General features: G+C 38.7%; 1 protein-coding gene across 9 annotated transcripts in view; it reads right to left on the reverse strand.

Moving 5' to 3' along the window:
• Mp (collagen XV/XVIII-type protein multiplexin) overlaps positions 1 to 26,321 on the reverse strand; it is a 224,789-nt gene that overhangs the window by 12,483 nt on the left and 185,985 nt on the right. For 7 of the 9 annotated variants that reach the window (XM_026814041.1, XM_026814040.1, XM_026814039.1 and 4 more), the window contains 5 exons: positions 13,139 to 13,222; positions 6,279 to 6,360; positions 5,912 to 6,006; positions 3,982 to 4,134; positions 3,438 to 3,635 (listed from right to left, as the gene is read on the reverse strand). In XM_026814041.1, coding sequence (XP_026669842.1) covers positions 3,438 to 3,635; positions 3,982 to 4,134; positions 5,912 to 6,006; positions 6,279 to 6,360; positions 13,139 to 13,222 — 612 coding nt within the window. The remainder of the gene's footprint in view (positions 1 to 3,437; positions 3,636 to 3,981; positions 4,135 to 5,911; positions 6,007 to 6,278; positions 6,361 to 13,138; positions 13,223 to 26,321) is intronic. The other 2 variants (XM_026814042.1, XM_026814044.1) reach the window with 1 other exon arrangement.

A 26,321-nucleotide genomic window follows, 5' to 3' on the forward strand; every position in this document is an offset into this window, starting at 1 on the left:
TATTTGTATATAAATCGTAGATTATATTATAAATTATTTATACAATTATTTTCATGAAAAAGAGATAAATAGGAGCAGTGTTAGAAATTACAAAACGGATTTACATGAAATTAGCATGGAATGTTTGCAAATAATAATAATAAAGCACAAAAAAATAAGTTATTTTTAAACAGCAAAATATTCTGATATTTTAATACTTGGACGACGATTATTATATATCTTTAAATGAAATTAAGATTCCTCTGATCAATTAAACGAGTGTGATAAAACGTGTTTGTACGCGGATAGTTTTATTAAAATTTGCGTATAATTAAACGCGATAAATTGAAGAATTATCTGGCACGTGCTAAAATTATGCACAGTTCAACTATCGCAAGCATAATTCTCATCGCGACGGGCCGTGATAAATTCGCTTACACCGGAGTTCTTATTTTTCCCTAGCCGCTATTAACCGAAATTTTGCGATAGTTACATTATTACCGTAATAAATCTATCGCTGTACGTGTGCCCAAGTAAATGTATATGAAACTGTCCCAATTAGAAGATAAAATCGATATCTGCGTTACATGTCTTTTTATACTATATCAGAAATCATATAAACATCGTTACATTTTATATTTTTTTTATATCCCGATTGATTTATTTTCTTTTTATTCCATTAGAGCCACGATAAATATGCAACAGGAAGCTTCGTATCTAATTACGGAATAAAATAATATGATTAGTATAATATCTCGTGAAAGATTAAAGGAAATGAATTATGCATATACCATCCACGGCGGAAAACTGCTAATTAATTTACGAAGCATTTTAACGAAAGTGTACCGAGTTGTATACGAATTGAATCATTTAACTGTTATTTTCTGCGGCGGAGAAAGAAAATCATAAACATTGTACATACGCGTACGAAGTTACGCTAGACAATTCATTCTCGTACGGTTCAAAGGGCCACGAAATATAAAAATAATAAAAAAAATAAAAGGAGAGAGAAAAAGATCATACACTTCATTACGTCCAGGTTGTTTCATTCTCGTTTCATTCTTGCCGGTGGCACACTTCCAAATGTTATACCGGGAATGAAACGAGCGGCCTGACCTCGCCTGCTAATTGTTGAAACGTCGGAAGCCCGAAAGAGCTTTGTTCGTTACCAAGTATGTACGTTAAAAGCACGGGAAAAGTACGGAGAATCGTGCCACTTCCTGCGGCGGCTATGTGATTCCAGACTATCGCTATAATAATTTCATTGAGTCCTCGTCATTAGACCGAAATACAGTCCCTTTGAGCTCGTGCTCAAGCGCACGTGTTAGCGTCTATGTGAAATTTCCGCGCGATAAAATTTCTCCCCGTCGCGTTTAGCACTGCTTTCTATACTGTGATTTCAATTGCCGCTGTTTTTAACTCCTTAATGGATTTGAAAATTCCACCGATGAAGCTTCTACCACGGTATTTTCCTTTCTCGTTGTGGAAAATTCAGTCCCCCTTAACGTGAGTGGAGGTCTTTTTTCCAACAGTTTTTGTTTGAATATTTAACTTTTGTATGAAGAGTATCAGTCGTACAAAGTGACCGCAGGTAGAGTTAAACACCGAACGATAATTCCGTACATTTTGAGGAAAAACTGTCATAGAGACAGAAGAACGGTTTAGAAATTCCCTTTTACGTCTGTGCAAAGTCTGGCGTCCGAAAACCTACTTTACAGTAGAAACTTGAAAAAAAAAAAAAAAATGTTAAGAACTGTGAATAATAATAATAAAGTACACTCCACTTTTACAACTTGGAGAGTTAATTCAAGACCTCGTAAGGGTTAGAATTGTGATCGTTAAGAACCTGCAGTTAGCGCGCGGTGTCAGTGCGATTAGCAAACAGAGTAGAAACGTTTCTGGGGTGCGAATCATTGGTGGGAATGAATGACCGTCGGTGCGCGAGACAGACAAAGCCCGAGCTAATAAACGAAGTCCGTGGTGGGACATAACAGACTGACCCGGTAGGGTAACAAAACCGCGCTTTAGCGAGAGCGTACGTGTTCCAAATACTGTATACACGCGTCATATTCCGGAATACCGAAATGCGGAGCGACGCGTTCATTTTTCACCCGTGGGGCATCAGCCACGTTTCGCACCCTATTTAATTTCCAACATCGCGCCGCGGCGGCCTGTCTGGAAATAGGTCATCCGATGGCGCACATTCGCCGATGCGCAATCCCCGTTTCCACGGGAAACGTTAGCACACACGGATACGAGCGCGGTTTCTTGTTGGTCTTTCCTTTTCTTTTTCTTTCTTGCCCCAACAGAAAGGTGTGTGTGTGTGTGTGTCGGGAATAGCGAAAGGGTGCGCGGGCGAGACGAGGGCGGTGGCGGGTAAAAAAAGGGGCAGCGGAAAGAATGGAACGGCGGTAGGAAAGGAAAAGAGACGTGGACACACACTGCGTGGTACGTACCGCCTTTATTACGTGCACGGTTACTTATTCCCCGCGGGCCGATACGGCGTTCCATTTCCATTCAACGAATTTCTTGTCGTCGCCGCCCACACCCCTCGCCCCCGAGACAAAACCCGGGAACAGCCGCCGACCAAGCGCAGCCGCGCCGAGAGCCGTCGTAAAAACGTGTAACGTACTTCGCGGATATCGTGGCTACCAAGGCGTTCGGGGATTTTGTCAATTTCACGGAACTATGGGGAATTCGCGTGAGATCCGCCACAGGGAAATACAATATTATTTTCCTTCAACTTGTTTAGATAGAAATCTAATGAAATCAACTGAACGGCTCGTCGTTCCACTTTTCCCACACAACCCACACAATTTTATAAATGTTGATGCTTTACAATAGGCTTCAAATATTGACAACGCAAAGTTTGTTCGTTCGTTACACTTTAATTTTCTCTTAAACATTGATTGGCATTAAGCGTGGGCATATTTGGAACGCTGCGGCGAAACCGGATGAAATGGGGAACGAAATTTTCCGTGCATCTCGCGAGAACGACACAAATTAATGGTACAAAGCTATACGCTGTTTGGGTCTGTTCACGATGCTTAATAGTCCCGTTTGCTTAGGAACCACTCTCGTCGTACGGTATACAAGGGATCGGGCTAGTTTATTGGACGCGAACGCGCCCACGTTTACGGTCGGAATGGGTTCAACCGAGATGTAAATTCGGTTACTGTGCGGCCAGGGGAACAGTTTGGAATGATAATTGAAGGGCTTTATGATGGAACGCGGCTCTGCTACACGAAGAAAGTAATTCTACCTTTCTTATATGTGACCAGATAGCTCGAGCGACGTCTTACAGTTTCCGTGAGAAACAATTTCAAGAAATTTTATCAATCATACTTCAAACCTTCATATAAAAGTACCTCCCATTACATAAGGTTATTACAGCTAGTCCGTTGCGTTTTATTTCAAGATACGAATGATACTAATTTAAAATAAGCATCGTTACTTACGTCATAGCCAGAGAATTCACCCTTCCCGGGGGGACCCGGCGGTCCTTGAGCACCTTTCTCTCCCGGAATCCCATCCCGGCCAGGTTCTCCTTTTTGTCCTTGAGGACCTTCCGGTCCCTGTCCACCCACGTCTCCTTTATCACCCTTAGGACCTTGTGGCCCTTCTAGTCCTCTCTCTCCAGGCGGTCCTGCTGCACCCTGTTCCACAAATCATTGCAATTAGTATTCAAATTACAACTACTTAATCGAATAAGATTTTTAATATGTGACACCAACATGAGATATATTAGTATTAAACAATTATTAAAAATGTATTTACAAATCGTTCAGAAATGTTATATAGATCAAGAGGGGAGTGTAGAATTAAAACACACATCCATGTTAATGTATTTGGGGGTATCATTTGGTTTTTAAGAACGTTCTTTATTTACAGAAATATCGAGGGGTTTCGTTTAAGGGGTATTTTATTTGCCATAACGTTAGTTATCGGTGACATTATCTGCACAGCGAAGGTGCAGGTCGGTTTCTATGGAAGCGTCAATACCGTGAGCCCCATCTGGCCTTGTTTTCCTTCCTGCCCCGGCACTCCTTGTTCTCCTTTCGGTCCTTGGATCATCTTTGGCATCGTAAAGGACGCCATCAGGGCTGTTGCATTGCAGGTGCACGTGCCGGGATCCCCTTTCGTCCCTGGCGGACCCTGCAGCATTTTGATCAGTCTGTCATTGCGAATATATATGTATATATGTACAACTATGTGTACATACGTATGTACGCACACTGCCATCCGTGGACAAGGTAAACTTTGTTCAGAGTTGCTAACAGCTAATCGAATCACTGGATAACAAAACTTCCTTGTCACGTGACTTTATAATTGTTCAATTATATTCGGTACGTTGCATGCATGATTTTACGGTTAGTGTTAATGATACGCAAATCAACTTTGCCATTCTGTTAAACTCTCGTCTTTCTCAAATCATACAGTGTCACACTTGAAATCATCGACCTGGAGTAGAATTTTTCAAATTATTATACATTCGTTCAACTGTGCTAATCGTGATCGGTGAGAAAAGTAGTAAGAGACGTTATTTGAATATTTCTTCTCTCGCGTTGCAAATCTCATTAATTCTCGGGATTACGAGCCACGGATTGAATATGCATTCGATGTTAAACAAATACGGCCCAGGTTGAAGCGGCGTATCCGTATGCCGATTATTTCAGAAGATAATGAATATCGCGAAAGCAACCCCTACCGCGGTAATCAATGTTACATGTAGTGGTTACCAGTGTACTTCAGCGTGCTAGCTAAATTGGCTTCCTCGAGTAGCAAGATAAATGAGTGATTTCGGATTGGAATGCATTCAAGCTCGCTTCGTACCACCAAGCGCCACTGAATTATTATTGCTGAAATATCTATGTAGGTATACATACATCAGGTGTAACGAGAGAATTATAACGCTCTGTCTTTGTTACCGTTAAGTACACGTGCCTAAACTACTCGCAATTGGCCGGTTGTTGCGAGAAGTCACTTTCACAGTCTCTCAAGTGAAAAAGTCACAGTCAAGTATACGTATTTCTCAATATAATCTCAGTGGGTATATGAACAAATATGAGATGAGTATTGTTCGTTGAAATAAAAGCAGTACACACAGATTTCGTCAATACACGTTCTCATTATTAGTTTATTATTCATGTTAAAAAACAGCAATATACATATTTTTGTCTGTGTGGGAATACAAGGCAATGATAATTGTTCATATGACTTTAAACTTCGGTCTCGAATAAATTGATTCGATTTAATTTCCTCGTTTTAGATTGTCAGTATTCAGTTCACTCGATATTCTATCATACTGAGGGATACAGAGCGGCGCGTGGCGCGTGGTCGTAAGCGAAACCTAATGCAAACGCGTGTACCCGCAATATGCGCAACGCATTTAGTACGCCTTTATACGTGTATGGACTACTGAACCATCGCAAACTGGAAGTTCACTGGTTTGTATAAGGATTGCTAATGGAACATCTTCGGGTACCGGCCGCGATACGTACACTCGATTGTATAGGCACATATAACGCACCCGAAGGTACATAATATACACATAGTTTCGCATACTATGCGTAATTTGCATAAATTATGCGGACGCTTATGCATTCTACGTGGTGCACGGGTGCTACACGCCGCACCGGATGCCTCGAAATCCTATCTTACATTTAAAATTCTCCTTCCAGAACCGACTACTGCATTTGTGTAAGAGAAGCTTCTTTCTTTAGTTAAGTATAGTTCGTTTTAACAAAATGACAAACTTCAGTAATTAATTCTTTGGTAGATCTTGAAGCTCACATGAATTACAATAGATTTTCTTTGGACTTTTTAAAAGTGTATTTATGCTTTCGTATTTAAAGATCAATTGTAGAAGATAATTAAATGATACAGAACGTTTTGTACTTTGCAGTACGTTAGTATTGATGAACGTATTTACCTCGTCTTGACCGGGTGGGCCAGGAGGACCTGGTGGTCCCCTGACGGTCTCTCCCTTGTCTCCCCTGTCACCCTTATCACCTTTTGGTCCTTTATCTAGCAAATATGGAAAAGAGTATATTAGAATTCTTTTTAACTTAAAGCAGGAAGAAATTCATGAATCAGACAAGCGAACTCACGTTTATAAACTGTAACGGAATTTCGAAACATGTTTGTTTGAAAATGAAAACAGGAATTCTATTGAGTATTTTCCGTACAAAGGACGGTATCAAAAGAGACATGCCAGTCGATGGAATTTTGAAATCGGCGAATACGTCGATCGGCCGAGCGGCAATAGTTTATGATTAAATAAAATCGCGATTACTCACAGTCCAGATTCGGCGGCGGAGGTGTGATGAATGGCGGCGGATTACTTTCCTCGCTTCTGTCTTCGTCATCGTCTCGTTCGATCTGAAAACGGACGGTAAAAAGAAAACCGTTGAATAAGAAACGCTAAACGTGATTTATATGTGTCGTTAAATGGCAAAAGGAACAAGAAGGAGGAAAGAAAAGCAGACGGAGGAAGGAGCCGAAAAAGGGGAGGAAACAGGAACAGCGTGGAAGTTTCATCGCTTATGGGGTTGTGATTGATTGCACGCTGGCTCGATTTATTCGCGAGAGAGATCGGTCCGGCTCCGGTTCTCAATGCGGGGTTAATATGCCATGTTATTACTTATATACAAATGAAGATACATTTTATGGATGATTAAATGTTAGCAAAGGCGGAACGAAGTGTTTTATCGCTTGGCTGAGCATTAAGAGTAAAGGTTTCTCATTCAATATTGCTTTCGATATAGCAAATACATTTTTTTAGAGGAGGATTCTGTACACATACAATAAATGTTATTAGGCAGATTTTCATTCATCAATTATTAATTTCGTCAATAGTTTTCAAGCAATGATTTTATTCACTCGATTAACCAAGATAAACGTCACTCTTACTGTGATTGCTTTGTACAAATCAATTTCTTTTCAGAGAAAAGACAAGATGTATAGTAGAAAAGAGTTTGTTTTGATTCCTCTGAGAATTGCTTCACGAACGGGAGGAATATTTTCTCTCGGCACTGAATGGCAACAGTTTCTATCAAGCATCCTTCTCGAAGATTAATTAGAGCGTTCAAAATTGAAGGATCAATTTTTCGAGTCGAACTTTTTTTCGCGGATATCGTGCGGAGCGACAGTGATTAATGAACTTTCGGTTAAATCAAGCGGAACCGTTAGCACATATTTGCCCTAAGTACTTTCCGATAATTATTACTGGGAAACGCAGATTTATCGAGCTAAACCGCGCTTTGCTAGTTATTTATCGTTGATTTTCTCCGCGTCACATATTTGAGGCATTTCTCCACTTCAATATTAACTCAGAGCGATTTAAATATTTTAAATCGTACCAAATGACACTTTTTCAAGCGATACTCATCAATACAAGAAATCAAACACGATTTATATTTTATCCTCAGTAAATGAATAATAATTTTTATCTTTACGATGGTTTTCATCCAAACGAAATGTTTATTAGCCTGGCACGTAATAAACAATATATTCACATTATAGAATATTGATCAATTTTTAATAAAATCGAAGTACGTTTTACGCTGTAAAACTAAATAGAGAAGACTTAATATAAGATATTAAAAATTGAGAACAAGCTTGTTCCAGTTTTATGAATCTCATCAATATGTACATATGTACAGCTTAACGGCGTCGATAAAACGTGAACAGCATTTGAGCTATTGCTAGGAACTGCAGAATATTTCAAGATGCTGCTATGAAACAACGCTTGTTTATTCGAGTACAGAGAGATTAAATTCATTTCCCTCCCGCGACTGGCCTCGTCTATCTCGCTCTTATAATTCACGTCGATGAATTGCGGAATAATTTTTTTTTATTCGTTCCACTCTGAATTGCACGTCGTGGACACGGCGCAAACGGGGAAATAGTACATGGTCAGAGGGCGGTCAAAGTATATACAAGTAGGTACTCGCGGATTTTGAATCCTCACGGGAAATATAACCGCGATGTCCGACCGTTTACGATTTCCAGGATCTTTCCACGACGTTTTAGACCCACCGTTAAATTGGCTCCACGATTTTCTGCAAATTCTTTATCGTCGGTTATGATTTGCTCTTGCCCGTAAACGACAAACCAAGGACGCCGCTACGATGCACGGTTATGAGTTTCCTTATTCGCTCACGACGGGATAAAATGGATAAAGAATAATACAAATATTGCACAATATCGTCCAATATTTTGTTGCGTATCTCTTCGTTCGATTCCTAATTAAAGCACCTGATATGGAGAATCTCATTTGTATTATTTTATAAATTCGCACCGGTTGAATTAAATTGTTCTCTTCGATTCATAGTCGATTTCCAGTATATTTTAAACAACAGGGGATACAATTATTTGCCGATGGCCGTTTTAACCGAATCGATAGGCATCTAAGTCACGTTCGGGGCCAATTTGTAATTCATGTCTTCCCGCGTATATATACACACAGGAAGTCAAATTTGCATTCCGTGCTGGTGGCTACGCACAAGTAAAAGCAAGCACGCAAATATTCGCCCACCTACATTGCGAGTGAGTGTATACGTTTTATAACGGAATTTGTTTGCCGACCAAATATTTCAATACTCGGACTGCATTTTCGCAAACGCGTACGAAACGAATAACGAGAGAGCAAACAGGTTGACGTATATATGCATCTACTTGTGTATGACAAATACAAACTAACTCGTGAACATGGGGACTCAATTTTTCTGTACGATAATAATGCGACCAAAATACTTTTAAATCTGTTCGTAACAGAGTCGTATCGTACACGATATTTAAGGCAATGAAGATAATCATTTTAAGGGACGGATAACTAAATACTTTGAAAGTTAAACGACCAGCAAGTTGGAACAGTTACAGTTTTATTTCAACGCGAATGCTAAAATGAATTTCAAGTAACCAAGGGGTTGAAACAACGCGAGAGGGAAAGTAATCATTGCAATGCCGGCTATTGATGAATATTCATGGGTCGAATTAGAATATCAAACGTAAAAGTCAATCAATCATTCCTCCTTCGTAAGAAAAATGAATCGCGGTTCTAAGGGAATTCGACTTCCATTAAAGACTACAAAAATATCTTTAAAACAATCGGAAAAGTTTCCCGATTCGAATTGCACATTTGAAAAATTCATATCCCTCCAACTTTCTTCGTGCCAAGATTAATTCAGCCAATTATACAGACTTTACTCTTAGAAAAAATGCTCGGTACGTTAAAACGCGAGTTCGGTCGCTTACATTCAGCACACGCGTGCGGCTACGTTGAACGTCTAATTAAAAGCCGCGGAATAACGGAAACGAGTGGAAAGTGGATCGAATCAATAACCATTCTTAACCCAACGGGAACACCGAGGGGCGTCATGCGAAGGCAAAGAGAGAACAACGTGTTTCATCAACGGACACAAAATAACCTGCGTTCTGGTGGAACTCTTCCGGACCCGATAGTTGGAGATCGCAATAACACGCGAATGGAACGGCGGCGGCGCGTCCGGAACAACCGCAGATTCTATTGAATTTGTTCACCCCGTAGGAGGTACACATCTGTTCATAAGTTTAGACATTTTCAAATAACATTCCAAATCAGTAACTATCAGAGATTATCTCAATTTGGATCGTAATAATTTGTAATAAGTCATAAATAATTTCGAAAAAATTGCACATCACATGAAAGAATATAAAAATAAGTATTATTCTTATATTAGAATTTATCTTCGAAAGAAATATGGATATGCAATTGATTAAGCTTCATAAACTTTAATAAACCAAGAATTTCACCCGCGATTAAATGATAGTTCCAATTAAATTCTGCCATAAGGAACCTTTCTTTCATCGCTCATTAAAATATTATAAATTCCTGTTGATTCATTTTCTTAGAACGTTTCATTAGATTACGTGTTTTACAGTGCGTCCCAGGACTTATGAACAGGGGTGTACATTCTGATCAGCCGCGGCATGCATGGCTGCGTCTTTGCATCTCCGGGTTCCGGGGGCTTTTCTTCTGAAGTAGGATTTCACGGGTGAAATAAATTCCTCCGTTCCTTCCTTCTTCGTCTTTTTTTCCCTCCTCCCAAGCCTCGCCATCTGCGACGGTGGGAAATACGAATGAATTTTACGGACGGCTCGTTCGACGCGGCCGCTTCAAGCGAACTCGTGTCGGAAAGTTGTCGCAGGACCAGTTTTCTTAATTATTTACGGCCGATCGAGCTCAAGGATTAGCAGCGCACCTTTCCAGACTTTAATACCCTGCAATTTCGTGTAGAAAAAAAATATTCAGGGTTCGTTGTACACTGGATCAATGAAATTCTTCTCAATTGCGATTCAATTAGATAGTCATTCCTTTGCATAAATTACTATTTTTTATCACACGTAAATACGTGCCTTAAAACTGTTATTCGATGTTTGCAGTCGTACACATTGTTTCACAACGCAGTTGGATTCTCCAATTGCACTTTCTTGAGTGAAACGTTGTTACATAAAATACAATATCCTACGTTCTTTAATAAACTGAACAAGGTTCTGGCGGTATATTAATAAGCCAGACAGGAAACGTTTCAGCTAAAATTACGTACAAACGGTCCCCGCGTCACGGTTCGTTAAATTTAGATAAAGTCTACGGAGTGTTGGCCTTTCAACTTTAATTTAAACGGAACGGGGCGGAAAGTAGTCCGCCAAGAGCCAAATCTAGCGAGGAATTGCGAGCCCCTTTTCACGGAAGAACTGTTTGTCAGCGGCCGCATTGTGGGACAGTATATTGCCGGTTTGGAAGATAACCCGAAAACGTGTCGACATTTCTGTGTGCGTAACAAAGGTTAACGAACCGAGTTTAAGAACTGTTGTATGTAAGACGGAAGTTGTCAAGGAACGAATGCCAAGATTTGATTCGTTGTTAAAACACAAAATTTAATCAGGTTTTAATTAAGATAAATTATACATTAACCGATAGAATTTAGAACAAGCGAGCAGGGAATTGCTTTTCTAATCAATGCACGGTCGACGACGTCCGGCCAGTGACTGGTTTTTCTACTGAATCGTCTTTTTACTTCCTATCCCAAGGTATTTGAAACATTCAGAGACACTTTTCTCTCGCGAGTAATCACGGAATTACTTGCGAGACTTCGAATCCCGTTTTAATTAACTTCGACTTTGAAGTTGATTCGCGCTTAAAGCCCGTTCGACCGCAACCGACCAAGAGACTTTTTAACAAAAGTCCTCTCCGACGGTACTAACATCCGGAGATCAAAATCGTTCGAGGATCCCTCCACAGCCAACAGGACAAATCAAAGTCAATTCTAGTTTCCCAAGTTTATCTCCCTCGCTCCTCAACGGAACTAGATCACCGCGTCTAATTACTAGCGTGGTTGGTCAGCCAGTACGAAGTCTGTTTCCTCTCTTTCTCCTGAACGCGTCTTCTTATTTCCCACCGTTTCCCGTCTTCCTTTATTTCTTTTCATCCCTTATCCTGTCTCTTACAGTCTCGGCTGACACATCCTAGCACATTCCAGTGTCCAACTTCTTGCGTTCCGTTCATCGCTCATGAAGCTTTCACGGGAAACACCTCGGCGGCGATAGCATTTTGATGAACCCGTTTCCGGATCGATCGGCCTCTCGACGATTCGTTAATCTCATTCGCGTAATCCAATTCTTGGCACCCTCTAGGTGGAATCTCTTGCCGCGTTTGACTATTAGGGTAATTGTTCGACTCTCAGGATTTGAAACCCCTATTACCACGATTTCCTTTTTCTTTACAGTCTTTGAAGGAACATCCCCCGATGTTTTCTTTGTTTTTCCATGTATTTTAAATAGCATTTAATGAACCCAGTCCATCCCGATTTTAATGGATAAAACTATTTATCTCTCTTAACGTTTTAGCATCTCTGCTAAATCTATCACGGTATCATTTCGTATAAAGGCTAGATTTAATTAATGGGAAACTTGTGACGCAGAGCGGTGAATGAAAGATGCAGGCTGAGTTTCTTAGCCCCTTATTAAATATAATCGTCAAAAGATTTAATAGATCCGACAAGTTTTCGGGGAAACTGGGTGTCGCGTGGTCCGAACTTCGTCTTCGGATTAAGAAGAACTTGATGATTCGCGGAGAGGCTCCGAGCGTTTTCCGAGCATTACAATTTTCCAAGATTATTTCCATAAATCTACAAATATTATTTATTTAAAAGATTTCGATTAAAACTTCTTTTATAGTTAACGAATATCGTTAGAAAACCAAAATGAAACGAGCAGTTAGAAAAAAAGCAATGTTAGTTTCACCACATAAAGCGTTAGGTAGCACAATTTTTTCAACCCAATCACCGCAACAGTGAACCGAACGGGGAAGCAACAAATTTAATTAAACTCCTTATAGCGCTGGTCGTTATCGGAAGTTGCGCAATCGTTGCCAGGTTGAAACGGAATCGGTCGTTTCTACGGGATCGGTGAAAAAAAAAAAAAGAAAACGATGAAGAAGATTCGGTAATCGTTAGCACGGATTACGAACTAACAAAGTTAACGCGGATTACGCGAGTTAACAAGCCACGCGAATTCGCTTCCCCCGTACCTCCCCGGCCGGTACTTGATTCTTATCCGAGATCGATTCCGTCTAATAAATAAAAGATCAGTCCCCAGAATTTTATGAGAGAGAATATTTTCTGCATTCATCAGCGATGGTCAAAATTGTTCTTTTATTTAATATGTGCATCTATTTCAATTCATCGATCCATCAAGCACATGCATTAAATCAATCGGGGATTTTATGGAATCACTTTTTATTGCGCTATTCTTACCGTATTTGAAACGTGACAACGACTATAATATAAGTTAGAATTTAACGTTTGTCAATGGAACTGGATATTAATAATTGATCGAAAAATATGAATTTAGAAAATAGAAAATATTGATTAGGTACGGTGCACGGTATGCATTCCAGTTACGAAATCGTTCGAAGCTGCCCATGTCTGATGACTGGATACGATCGGTAGCGGTAGGGGAAGTTCGTATCTCGTTAAACCCAGCGTGGGATCCAAAGTTGGCGTTAATGCAATCGAGTTAGTCTGCTTTGCGAAACAAATAATTAGTGAGCCGGAATATGCAACGTAGATGGCCGGCAAGTTTTCATGGGAAACCCATCTTCATCATCGTAACTCACGTCTGTCATATTAACGTCAATGTCTCCCGAGCCGTCGATCAGCTCGATATTGGCATCGCCTGACCCGAGATCGTTGTCCGGGAACTATAAAAAAGACGCATAATTAAATATGATACTCTATTCGTTGTAAATAAATTATGATCTTCTTCCAGGTTTTTAGGTCGTGGTTCATTTTGTTAGTCATAAGAGTTAACTTATAATGAGTTATTATTTATTAAATGAAATTCGATTATTCGGAGTCTTTGAATTACGTAAAATGTCCAATTTCAATTAATGTATTCTTAAATCTCGATTCCATTATTCTAATTAAAAAATTGATCCAATATATAAATTCCATTGTCATAAATATTAAAAACCCATTTTAAAGATATTTACAAATAATAAATAAGTTCAGTTTTAATTGAAATTGCCCCGATGCATCAACGAACAGAATCGAAAATTCTGAAGTTCGCTTAATTACATTGGAATTAATGAAACCGGATTAAGAGATTCGAACGTGGACCGTGTTCGGTCCTCGGCCTTAAGCGCAGCCAGTGCAATGCCCATTCATCGACCAGATTCACAATAATGTCAAAATTAGAAAATAATCCGTTTACACGTGACGATGTAATACAGTTTAAGCGTCGCGCCGTCGCATGCCAGCGTAACTAATCTCGTTTTTAGTGATCCGCTCTTTTTAATTATTCGAACGGTCAAGATCTCCCGTCGCCGGTCGCTCCTGCGACGGCCAATTTGTTTAACTCTGCCGTCGTCGTGGGAAACTCGTTAATACATTACTGGGGTGTGAAATTCGATTAATCGAACGAACCCGAATGCATATTTATCAAATGGAATATTCAGAGAGACCCTTCGACTTTCTAATCATTATTTCTCCTTGTCTTTCTTTTATAATTGTCAAAGTTTAAATAGTATTGCTTGAACAAAGATTTTGTGAACTTGCAATGAATGAAAGGTAAAATCAAGTCGTTAGTTGATTATATCTTTCACATTGCATTAATATTTCCATAATTATTGAATTTAAGTCTTTATATTCCGAGAAAGTTTGCCAAAGGTATGTCATTTAATTTAATAAAAGGGATTATAAAAAGTCGCCATTCATAATGTGTCACAATTAAATAATTAATGACGTACGCAGTGTCAGAGTGCGTTTCAGTTTTGATCAAAATAGATTTACCCGGTTTCGTATACGAGATTCCATGGCTAGAAATCCCGGGACCTAAAATTTAATCTACCATCGGACTCGACACACGTGCAATTCATACGTGACACAAAAATCCTGTTTCATATTTGAAAGTGAGATTTTCGAGTAATTAAGAAAATAGAATTAAAAGAGTTTCATGTGCTGATCGAGTTATGAAGTGATCCACATTTATATTTTCGGTGGTCACATTTTTATTGACAATATTTCGAAGCTGCACTCTGTTCGAGTATTTTACGTTTAAATTATAATTTAAATTTTAATCCGGGCTTTCAAAAACCGTCAGCTATTTAGATTGAGTCGAATTTGAATAGAAAAATATTTGAACAAAATAATCGATACTACAGTATTTTATGTGAAAACTGGCAACGAGAACGTTGCACGGTCACATGCGCGCGTATATCTATCAACCGGTAAACATCTCTGAGAGAGATTCATTACATGCTCGACACTTTCACTTGTAGATCATGATCATACTTTACTCATCGAGACGTGTTTGATCATCTTGATTTATGGACAGCGAGATCCTTCCTCGGCTTAGATTAACTGTGCCCCGTTCGCTTACCCTTTTGCTGTGAACGAACGTGTTGGCCAATTAAACACAGCCAAAAAAGTCGACAACACCCGTTCCGTTTAATAAAGTATACAAAAAGTTCACAATTTTAAGTTGGACGACTTCATTAATTATCATTTTTAAATTTATGAAGCAATTTGAGTTCGAGAATAAAAGTTAAACGTGTTATCACAATTTTTTTCCTCGATTTTTGATTTAACAGGTAATTACTTTGTCTGAGAAGGTACAATTTCTTTGGATGCATAATTCATGCTTAGTGTAAAAATATCGAGTTTTTTCGCTTGTCAGTATTTTTACAAAAATTTGTCGTACATATATTGTAGACAATGATTCATGCCTCGTAACGTTGTTTTGTAAGTCTTCCAGTACTCAACCCAGATTCCACCGCTTCCGCTCTTTCGTTCCTCTTAATAATAGATCACAATGTTGCTATGATTTCGTACATATTTTAAGCAGCATGTAACGTTCATTCAGTGTACATGCTAATACATCGTCATATATGAACTATACCTATATCGCTAGAGGTTTGAGGTTCATGTCTCCAGGTGGTTTATATTACACGAATCCAGTCAATTCACCGGCTTATCTTTTCTGATATTCCATTCTCATACATGTATTTGATTTTCCCATTGTCATTAAATTTTTAACATCATATAATACAGCAGTTAATTACGATTAGAACTTCTGATTTTTTTTTTTTACATATGCACACCGTGGAAAAATTACTGAATAGTTGAAGCCTTGTGAAATTTTGTGTCGTATGAAAGTCTGCAATTTTTGACGTCCTCTAGAATATATTGCCTCCGAAGTAAGAAAAAGAAAGCAAGACACTCGTCCGTGCTAAGCCGACCGTATAATCTACTCGTTAAACAGGACTTTACGATGAAAGAACCAATTAATTGATTAGTTCTGAAGTATTCGAGATAGAAAAAAATTGTACACGACCTTTTTTGCAGGAAATAGCAGTACTTACAACTTTTATTTGAAGCATTTCTCAAAATTTCGAGGAAATAAAAAATTTTATTTTTCCGAGATTTTTCCAAGGGGTACCCCTTCAATTTCTTCCAAATTTTCGTTTTTGGCCAATAACTCCCAAACCGTTGGAGATACGGAAAAATTCTATCAGACCTTTTTTGTAGTGGACGACGAGATCTACAATTTCCATATAAAACTTTTTCGCTAGTGACAATAGTTCACGAGTAATTCGCAAAAAACTGTTTTTTCGTTTTTCGTCAATAACTCGTAAACTATAGACGCTAGCGAAAAAAATTTCTATGGAAATTGTAGATCTCGTTGTCCTCTACAAGAAAGGTCCTATTCAATTTTCCCGTACAACCAATGGTTTAGGAGTTATTGAGGAAAAACGAAAATTTTTGTCAAAAGTACGTTGTTTCGACAGTGGAATGGTCGGATTTCGTCAATGCCAATAAAATGCCATATAATCATATTTAACTCGTTAAATATTGAAATTAGAAGAGAAATTCATAAAATTTTTCTCTTAGAAGACGTCAGTACCTACAACTTTCGTATAACAATTTTTTCGCTAGCGTCAATAATTAATTAATAAACAAAATTGTTTATTGCAAAAACATTTTTTTCGTCCAAGCAAGAAATATTTCAGACTAAAGTTATAGCTCCAGTTGCCAGATACAAGAAAGGTTCTATGCAATTTACACGGGCACTGCCACTCTTTAATACTTAGTATCTCCTCGATGATACGCATTTCTCCATTCAAAACCAGACATTTTGACTGGCTTGGTAGTTCTAGTGTTAATTAGACACCTTGCTTATGTATCGATTGAATTCATACGATAGCTGAAATCGTCAAAATAAATTGTAGCCTGCTTAATAGTTTTAAATAATTCGAAATGATTTAGAGTTTCTCGAGCAACGATGCTTTTATCGACCGACGCGACCTGCTTTTTTCGGGTGGATATCGAAAAAGCGTACCTTCGAGAGGTGGACGCGCGCGCGCGCACATACAACAGAAGCACCCTCGACCCCGATCTATCGGTTAGATTCGAAAATATTCGACCGGTACAACGAGACAAAATATCACCCGGCACGATTTCGCGAAACCCATCTGGGAGAGCGCAACCCGAGACCCGACGACAAAGCAGAAGCATTCGTCAGACAATATCCAGCGTCGAGCGAGTATCCAAGCTGACTCGAGATTTTTCACGTCACCCTGGGACGTCCTTGTTTCTCCTACTTGCATCCTTGCATCCAACCTGCCTTTATCGGATTCCCTTTTGCGTTTTCAGAGAAAATGAGTATCTAAATCCAAGCCCTCGTGTAAATTGTACTGTTCTTCTGAACTACGTGGTACATTCTTTGTATTGAGAAAGCTCTGTTGCTGATTGTTCGGAAAATAAAGACAAAACGTGTGAAACGAAGTGTACGGTCGGTCGAGCGTTCTCTATGATTTCCGAGGTTCAGTAAGCAGTATAAATTGCGCTGCCGTTACATAAAAACTCCAGGGGTCAGTTTGTCGCAAGGGTCACGTTTCCTCGCGGTGCACTTAGACATTTGTACCAAGTTTACGTCGCGATAAAAATTAATTCCCGTGGACTTTTTCTAACGATTTATCGCAAGTTCCTTTTATTCCTCGCTCGGTCCCGAGTGGGATTCGGGGGTCGGGCGGCCGGGCGTAATTCACGGTAACGTATAAACGTTGCTCGTCGCAGTTTAATTCACAACACCGTGCACCCTGGCCACCGCGTAAGAATTCTCCCGAACGCGTTACATTGCTGAAGCAATTTAAAGAATTTTCCTTTGTCTACTACCGGTGGCGACTGTGCGCGTTAAACATTTTCATTCTATTTTTCCCCGGCCGTAAAAGTTCAGGACGTGAATTCATTTCTTGGTAACCGGGTCGTAGAGTGGAGAAACACAGAAAATGAGAGAGAGAGAGAGAGGAAGAGAGAGGGAGAGCCGTTGAGAAGGAAAATGAAGCACAAGGTTCAGAAGGACTATTGAAAAAAATTTCGTTTTATTTTATTCGCAACGATTTCGAAAGAGGTTTCCTCGGAAACACGCTTTGAAAGGCGAGGGAAATCTTAAAATCGCGTGAAAGAAGCAAAGGATTAACAAACGATTTACACGTCGCGGGCTTTTAATTGCAGTTTCACCGTAGAATACGGTCAGAATCTTGAATGAAGGATCACTTCGGTCGACGCTTTTCACCCACAAACGGGCCTGTTTATAAGGCTGAAAGCTTCTGGTCTGATTAATTAACTTCCAAGTAGCTTGATTAGTAATCACGCACTATAAGAAGGAGTAAACAGAAATATAATTAAATAAATTAATGGGATGCTGGATTTATTAAACTTTTGCATTCGAAACAGTATAATGACTATGACATTATACAATCTGCTGGATTGAACGGATTGCCTAATTCTGTTAAATGAAACTAAATGAGAAGCATTTATTTTGTTTGTTCATTCAGTTTAATTTACTTCGTCGCTGGACGAACTCTTGTATGTCTAAAAATTTTCAAATATTTTCCTCCTAGTTAATTTAGCTTTTACAATTTATTTAACTTAATTATAACTTTACGGCCGATCGAAATGCTTTTGGGTACTTCTTCAGAAGTGAACAGAATTCAAGAAATTACATTTAACATCCCATTATATGTTTGATCAATAGTGATTTACAATCGAACGTGAAATATTCAAGGTACGATTCTCTGTATATTTTAAATGCGCATAAAATATCATGGGAATGGAGCTTTAATGTATATTATAATTTGAAATCGCTGACAACTCGCTTGAATTTAATACGCAAACGATTAATTAAATTCTGAATTAAATCGAGCGTTATTTATTTATCACGTCTGCCGACTCGAAATAATTAACAATGATTTTTCCCATATATATTCACGTTTCCTGACATAGACAGCGTCTGGAGGATTTTCATGAAAGTTCAACGGACGTAGACGGAGGTGTAAATACCAGGTCCGGCGCAATTAACGCGTTAAAATGTCTCTCGCGCGTTTGAAACGCGGGTCGACTCGTATCTTCGGTCCGCGTTTTCACCGCTTTAACCAAAGAAGCATTTGAAACACTTGAAAGGGGCCAAACTCGGTGCGGTATCACCGTCTTTAAACTGAATATTCAACGCGGGCGTTCGCGTAATACGTTCCCACGTCACACGTGTGGAAATGCGGTTTTACGCGAGTTTAAAATATCTCGGCGACCCGCGCGGAATAGTGAAAAAATTCGAAACACAAAGAAGTGACGATCGTCCGGCGGCGGAAAATTAAAAATGGACCGTGCCGCGGAGATTTTATTAAAAAGTATCTAGTCGTCGCCATACAGTTAAATATTAACTAGGAGAACGTCTCCTAATTTCCATGAGAATCATTCCGGCGAAAATGCGCGGAGCCTCGTGGGAACATGGGAGTGGAGAATAATAAAATCATTTCGGACGGCGCGTTAAATGTTGGCTGGGGGTGGGGTTGGAGAACGAAAATCGCGGCGGAATGAATATGCATACGTACGCGGGGCCGATAACGATATCATTATAGAATTTGTTAATGACACCGGTTGCCGGGCGATATTATGTATCAAACGGAAATGAACGATCGGGAATGCGCGCAGATGCGAAATAATGGACGTATTAAAAGACATATAACTCGCGTAGGAATAATTCCGCTGCCCGTGCATTATGCTTATTGATGCCGACAAGTATTTGCAGTAATATCCAACCTGAAAAATGAAAATATTCGAAACAGTCGTCTAAAATTATTAAATTATGTTTATCTCACTCTGAGCTGTAACATATTTTTCCTGTACAAGCTTCTCCGTGTTCAGCATTACAAGAATGATTTTTATAACGAATACAGTGTAATTAAAATAAAATATTATAACAAGAATTCGGCTGCATTGAAGTTCCATGAATAGGGAATATGTTTTCAAATTATTATGTTAAGAGTGTAATTAATTAATTAATATGTTTCATATATAACAAAGGAAAGTGAAAATTCGATTCGCCGCTGGGATGTTAGTTAGTTGAAAAAATTTAATAATAAATGCAATTTTTAGTAACAAACAGCGTTGGCAATCAGCAATTATACGGTATTGAATTTTACTCTGAATCCGGAATTTAATGTGAAATCGTTGAAATATCTGGAGAGTAGTGAAAAAGTTGTCCAGTGTGTGATATTAAAAAAGTTTTCAAACAGAGATTAAAAAGGGCAAATAAATCGGTGAACTTCCCCGGTAATTAGCGTTAAAAGCAGTTTCTTAACAAAATTCCGCATCTTCGATAGTCGATTAAACAATACCGCGTTACGTTTCAATAATTATAATATCACATCGGTTTTAGAGCAGAAATTTGAAATAATTACTGATGTCTTCATGTTATTTTGAAACTCGCACGAAAACATCCCCCGGCCGCTATTAACCATTTTCGAAACATTTCAGTTTTCATTGTTGCATTTTCTACAGAAAATATTGTTTTACTAACGTTGCGCGAAATTTATCCGGCGGATACGTTTTTTTCCCGCAGAACGGCCGTTTGCGTCGGACGAGAAAGAGTATCTAATGGAAAACATAAACTAAAAAATAGATTCGCCGCGTCGGTGCCATCGCGTAACGCCATAAGCTTCGTGATATGTGACCATCACAGTTTATTCTCGATGGCGCGTCTCGAATTATCATCGCGGTCCTCAACAATTTCCGAAAACCGCTCGCACGCGACTACGTTTACCCATCGAATTTATAACAACGGTTTCCCAATAACAACAAACTTCGTCGCTGGTAAAAATGTTTCTACCCCGTTCTAAACTGAATCAATTCAATCACTTCTCTATAAACATTTCGTTTGTAATCTACCGGGAAAAATACAGTTATAAATAAATTTATGAAACAGTAAAATGCATATGGGATTGAATTATAAATGTTCGCCAAAATTGCGTCCTCTCAACGTTGCTCGGTATTTACGGCTGGTATTAGTCCGCATAAATCCCGTGCGCCCAAAATGAAACTCTAACTCCATATCTCAAACTCGATAAGAAGAATTGCTGTAGAGATTAAGACGCGGGGAGGAATAGCTGCGATTCTAATTGTTCGCTATTGCGGCAGTCTAGAATCAAAACTTTAGTACACGTTTAACGTTGACATTTTTCTACAAATAATTATTAGTAAATTTAGCGTTGCTGTAGGTGTTTAAAAAATAATTAACAGAAAGAAAGAATCCTTCTTGTAAACGAATTGTTCTGTTACAAGCTTCGAAACGTTTAAAAGAATGGATTGTTGATCCCTTGCAATTATTTCGTTTATCTGATTCGCGATTCGCGCGTTTAATGGGCATTTTTCCGTTCGCCGGTGCTCGGTTCGTCGGGATAATTTCTGGATTAAACGGCGAATTGCCCTAAGAGGATAGGAGGGCTGAGCTACGGTGACATTACACAGCGCCATGGCATAATAATACTCGGTTGCTCCTCTCTCCACGTCTACGAGATAGCGGGATATCCTTTGCGAAAGTCAGCCATTGTTGGTAACGAACGATCGTTAGGGTCGAAGGAAATTAAGCTCGAATTAAGAGGACGTCGTTAGTAACTTCTGCATATTATCGTTAAGATGTGACAGACAACTCGCATGACAGATTATTTATAAGAACCGCTCTCAGATCTCTTATAATTATTTTACAATTAATAAAATCGATTATCAGAATAGATCAACAATTGATTACCAATATTAATCACATGGTGGATAAACAGCTAATTAATTACGTATTAATAATAATACAAAATATTCGCATTTGGTTCATTTATGAGGTGCTGCCAAATAATCAATTCTTCATTAGTACAATGCACTTTGCCAGAAACGATTTACTCATAATAATGTTCAGTCCATGAAATAATAATTTCAACTTCAAAGTACTTTAGACATTACAAATCGAAATATATTATTATTTACATGTAAATTTGATGTATCATCAGTAAGATTATAAATTATAATGAATATATCACTGATGATTATTTCATTTTCTACTATAGTGAGCGTTAAAATTGCTTAATGTGCTAATAACGTTGCGTGATGACTTTACATATTCGATATTTGAAGTTTTCCAAGAAAACGTCTAAAAAGCGTGAATAAACATAATCGCAGCTATTTCAATTGGGACCATCATTGTTACACATCCATTATCTTGCGTTCTTTACATAAAGATCAGGGGGATTTACATACAGTTTACGAACAATACATCAAAGATTGGTATCTCTCGAAGAATAACGCGTCCCAGTGAATTACGATTTGCTGATAAACCGCGAGCCAACAATAATTTAAGATTTATTGATAATTCGCACGGTCTATTAGGAATAGTTCATTACAAGTTGCCCTACATCCAATGAGCATCAGCTACCAATAAACTAGGCTCTGCAAATACCTGATCCACGATGACTGATTGTTTACTGATAAATTTTGATGTATCAACGAGCTTCTGCGTTAATTTAATGCGTTACTCTATTTTTCAAATATTTTTACTCAGTTTTGTATGTTGACTTCGGTTCAGAAAAACTTTTCCAGGCCAAAAGTATAAGTATAAAGTACCAAGAAATATAACAAATTTATATCTAGATATTCTGGGAATAAATTTATTCAGATTATTGTACTCCATATTCCAGAAATACTTTCTAACGATATGAACAAATGTTGTCAGTGGAATCAGAAGTAAGTTGTACTAATTGAAATGTCATTAATTCCGGATTCAACAAGAGTTATAAAATTTACCGTCATAAATTCTACAACTGTTTCCTTAATTAACAGAATTAATATAATATATGAAATATAATAATGGAAATATAGATTAAAAATTAAAGACAGCAACATTTGAGTCCAACACGATTTGTTCAGTGACTCTCGAATGAATCCTATTTATTCCAAGATATTTGTTCCAACAATGGCCAGGGAATAATAATTCGCCATGAATTCGTTTATAGGCCAGACGTCACTAATTCTATATAGGCGACGTGAAGAAAATGCGAAAGGAAAATCCTATAGATCGGCTGGCGAGGCAAATCACGTACGAGAAGGATGCATATGAATTTCGTGCGGCCAGCGACGGCACGGGGGTCGTACGGGTTAATATCACCGTAAACCGTGACCAATCTAAATTTTTCGTACGTGCATCATAATCCAATTTTATAGTCTTCTTATTCTATGATTTCTTTTGCATACATATGTTCTCGTTCGTCGACTTCTCAAATTTCGTATTAGATACGCTACGTTGTTACGGACGATTTAAGAATTAATATATTCATAATTGTTAGATGTTGATACACTTACAATTTTTTATATCTGCTAGATTCATTGTCTCATACGATAAAAGGTGAATTCGTACCTTGCGGAGACGTCATTTCGTCGGGAAATTACGGTCGTCATTAAACTAATTTTAGTCGAAACGACTTAATCTTTTATGTGAACAAAAATTCCTTCATATACATACGTGTGAGAATAATAATTTTAATTTTGTACCTGGCAAAAGAAGAGATCCGGAATCGGTAGTAGGACGACTGCATTTTAATGCGGCGATTCATTTGTCTTAATTTAAAATCTGCTCTGCTATTCTTTTTGTCGTCGAGTATGAATTTATCCGGGGTCGGCAAAAACGGGGACACATAATTTTTACGCATCAAAATTTATACCCTTTTCCTTGCTACGAAAAATTAGGAATCTCGTACATTTAGCGCAATACGCATGCCGCGTTTTATTATTCCTGATTTTGCGAATTTAGCGAGGGGGGGATCGCGGAAAGTTAAATAATGAATATAAATCTTGCCGCGGATCCTCGAAAAATTTTGTGGAAATTATTTAATACCTTGCCGTACTTTAACGAGTCTGTTTCATGATTAGAATTTTGTACCGAACACGAGTATCATGAACCGAACTCGTGATCATATACATAATTCCATATCAAACGTGGATATCACGAGTCAGGCTCGAGGTCGTAATCTCGTGTCCAACGAGAATGTACAAAGTTTGCTACGAGCATAAAAAGCGGCGGGAAACGACTCGGGAATGCACAAAGCCCGAATTTTTCCGAGCTAAGTGATACGGCAAGCAGATCTTAAAAAAACCGCCACTGAGATTGGTTAAACAAGTTACGAAACGGTGTTCGAATAATTAATTAGGAAGAAAAGTTCTCGGCGAAAGGTGAGAGTAATAAATTCTCGTTGGATTTTGTAAGGATTAATCGTTTTCGGTAGAAGTTTCATGTTTGCTCGATAAATGATCTTTATCGACGGTGGTCCATGGTAATTTATTAATTTTCGTTGCCCGAGAGGCGATCAATGGGACGTTAGAAGTCTTGATTGCACCTATAATTCATATTAAAGTTAAGAGAGAGGGATTCGAGGCTTAGTAACGTATTCTGAAAGTCAGTTTACACTGAAACGAGTTCCAGCCACTTGCCTGCCAGTTTTCAGTTAATAAATGTTTTAGCTGCGCGATATTTACTTTTTTAGGACTTCAGTTTTACCGTCACTTACAAAAGAGTTAGAAGAAATTAAGGGATTAAGCGTATCGTTCCGAAAGATCTAATATCAGTTATCGTTTAACTACATTAAATTTATGGCTCATATCTTTTGATTCATGTATAATCTAATAACTACTGACACCGATATATCGTCGTTGGAGAAATCGATGAGCTCGACAAAAGCGAACACAAGGCAGATTTATATGCATTGGGGAACTAATGGGAGGGAAGATGAGTAATTATACGTAAGAAGCTGAAAGGATAGTATCGAGTTAACGCCAGATAATAGAGGCTATAACGTTACCGTACATTAGAGAATAATTTTAGAAGCCATACAAAATTACAATATCAATAATAGAGTGTAAACACAAAAGCTTTCATTGTTAATAATAAAACGTATGAAAATGTAGTAGCTCGTATCTCTTCGAAATCAGTATTATATTCAAAGTATAATTGTAGATTCGTATCATGTTAGTTAACTAGATTTAACAATTTTTGTCAGGACATGATTGATTACACTCGAAGAACAGTTTGCTTCGTTCAACTGAAAGCGAGAAAGGGGCGGCAATTCGGAAAGTTCCCTCAAAAGTTTGAAACGGATTTCATAGCGGGATTCTCGTAGATATCCCGTGCAACGATGCAAGACCGAACTCCTCTGCGCGAAACAACGGCGATTATTATCGATGAAACGCGCTCGCAGCTCTCGCGGGATAATTTTCAACATAAAATCGACCCTATCCGAGTCCACCGCCGGAACACGCTCCAATTAAGCAACATCTCGATTACTTAACGTCCCGGTTACCCGCGGACGCTGGTCCGTACGAGGCGAAAGCGGAATAGAAAGGACTGGCCGGAACACTCGACCGTATCTCGCGGACAATACACCAATCTCGGTCGAATCCCGTTCCGTCCGCTCCAGCTTCCCTCGAATCAGGAAATAACTTTAACTTACAATTAGGTTTTATGCGACTCCTCAATCAAATCCACGTTTTAACTGCAATAACATATTTAATACTGCTTTTCATATTTTGTTATATTTATTTATTTTTACTTTTTCATGTAATAAAAATATAAATGGAAATGTACATAGGATCTTGCAACTATTCTATTAAGCCTTGAGAATTCAAATTGAGGTAAATGAGGATTACACAAAGAAACATCGATATCGTAGACGGTTACGCTGCACCTATTACGTTTACCGAGAAACGGAATCGAAGACGTTATTTCGCGACCCTGATTAGAGGGTCCCCGCCTCTCGTTTGGCTCCCCGGACCTCCCAATTTTCACCATCTCGCCGCAAGATACCGATCGATCCTGTCTTAAACGATCTCCCCCGGCAACCTCGTTCCTCTTTTTGACCGACTACGAATTACCGGGTTCAAGCCCGAAATTTGAATTATCGTTATTAGTATGAATTTTCATGAACGTCTTACTAACGCCGCTCCCACGCCACGGCGCGACTCGTGAGAGCAACCTGGTTCGCGTCGCACCTTTTTCAACGAGCCCCGGTAATAGCATCGCGGCGAAATAAAATTTCCCGGATCCTCGGTCGACGTTATTCATATTCGGGCGTAGATAGCCTGCGCCAGCCGGAAGGCAGGAAAGCCTGGGCCACGGACTTACGCCACGATTTTACTCATATCTCGTTCCCGCACGATTTTTTTACGATCGAACGAGATTCCGAGACGCTCACTGGGGATAATGGGAATTTGCGATGTTCTGCAGCTGTACGCGAGACAAAATGGCATAAGTTCCGTTTTTAAGATGCGTGAGTGTGATTCAATTTTATTTAAAATACACGATGAATGTCTTCATTGAGAACAAATAATAACATTGATATTTGTGTAAAAAGAAAAATTCAACGATTAATTGTTTAGAGTCTAGAATTTTTGTTGAAATTTTATTTATTTTTCGCAACGCGATATAAATTG

The sequence above is a fragment of the Ceratina calcarata genome, unplaced genomic scaffold, assembly GCF_001652005.2.
Source record: "Ceratina calcarata isolate Rehan_Ccalc_2016 unplaced genomic scaffold, ASM165200v1 scaffold363.2, whole genome shotgun sequence".
NCBI classification, from domain to species: domain Eukaryota; kingdom Metazoa; phylum Arthropoda; class Insecta; order Hymenoptera; family Apidae; genus Ceratina; species Ceratina calcarata.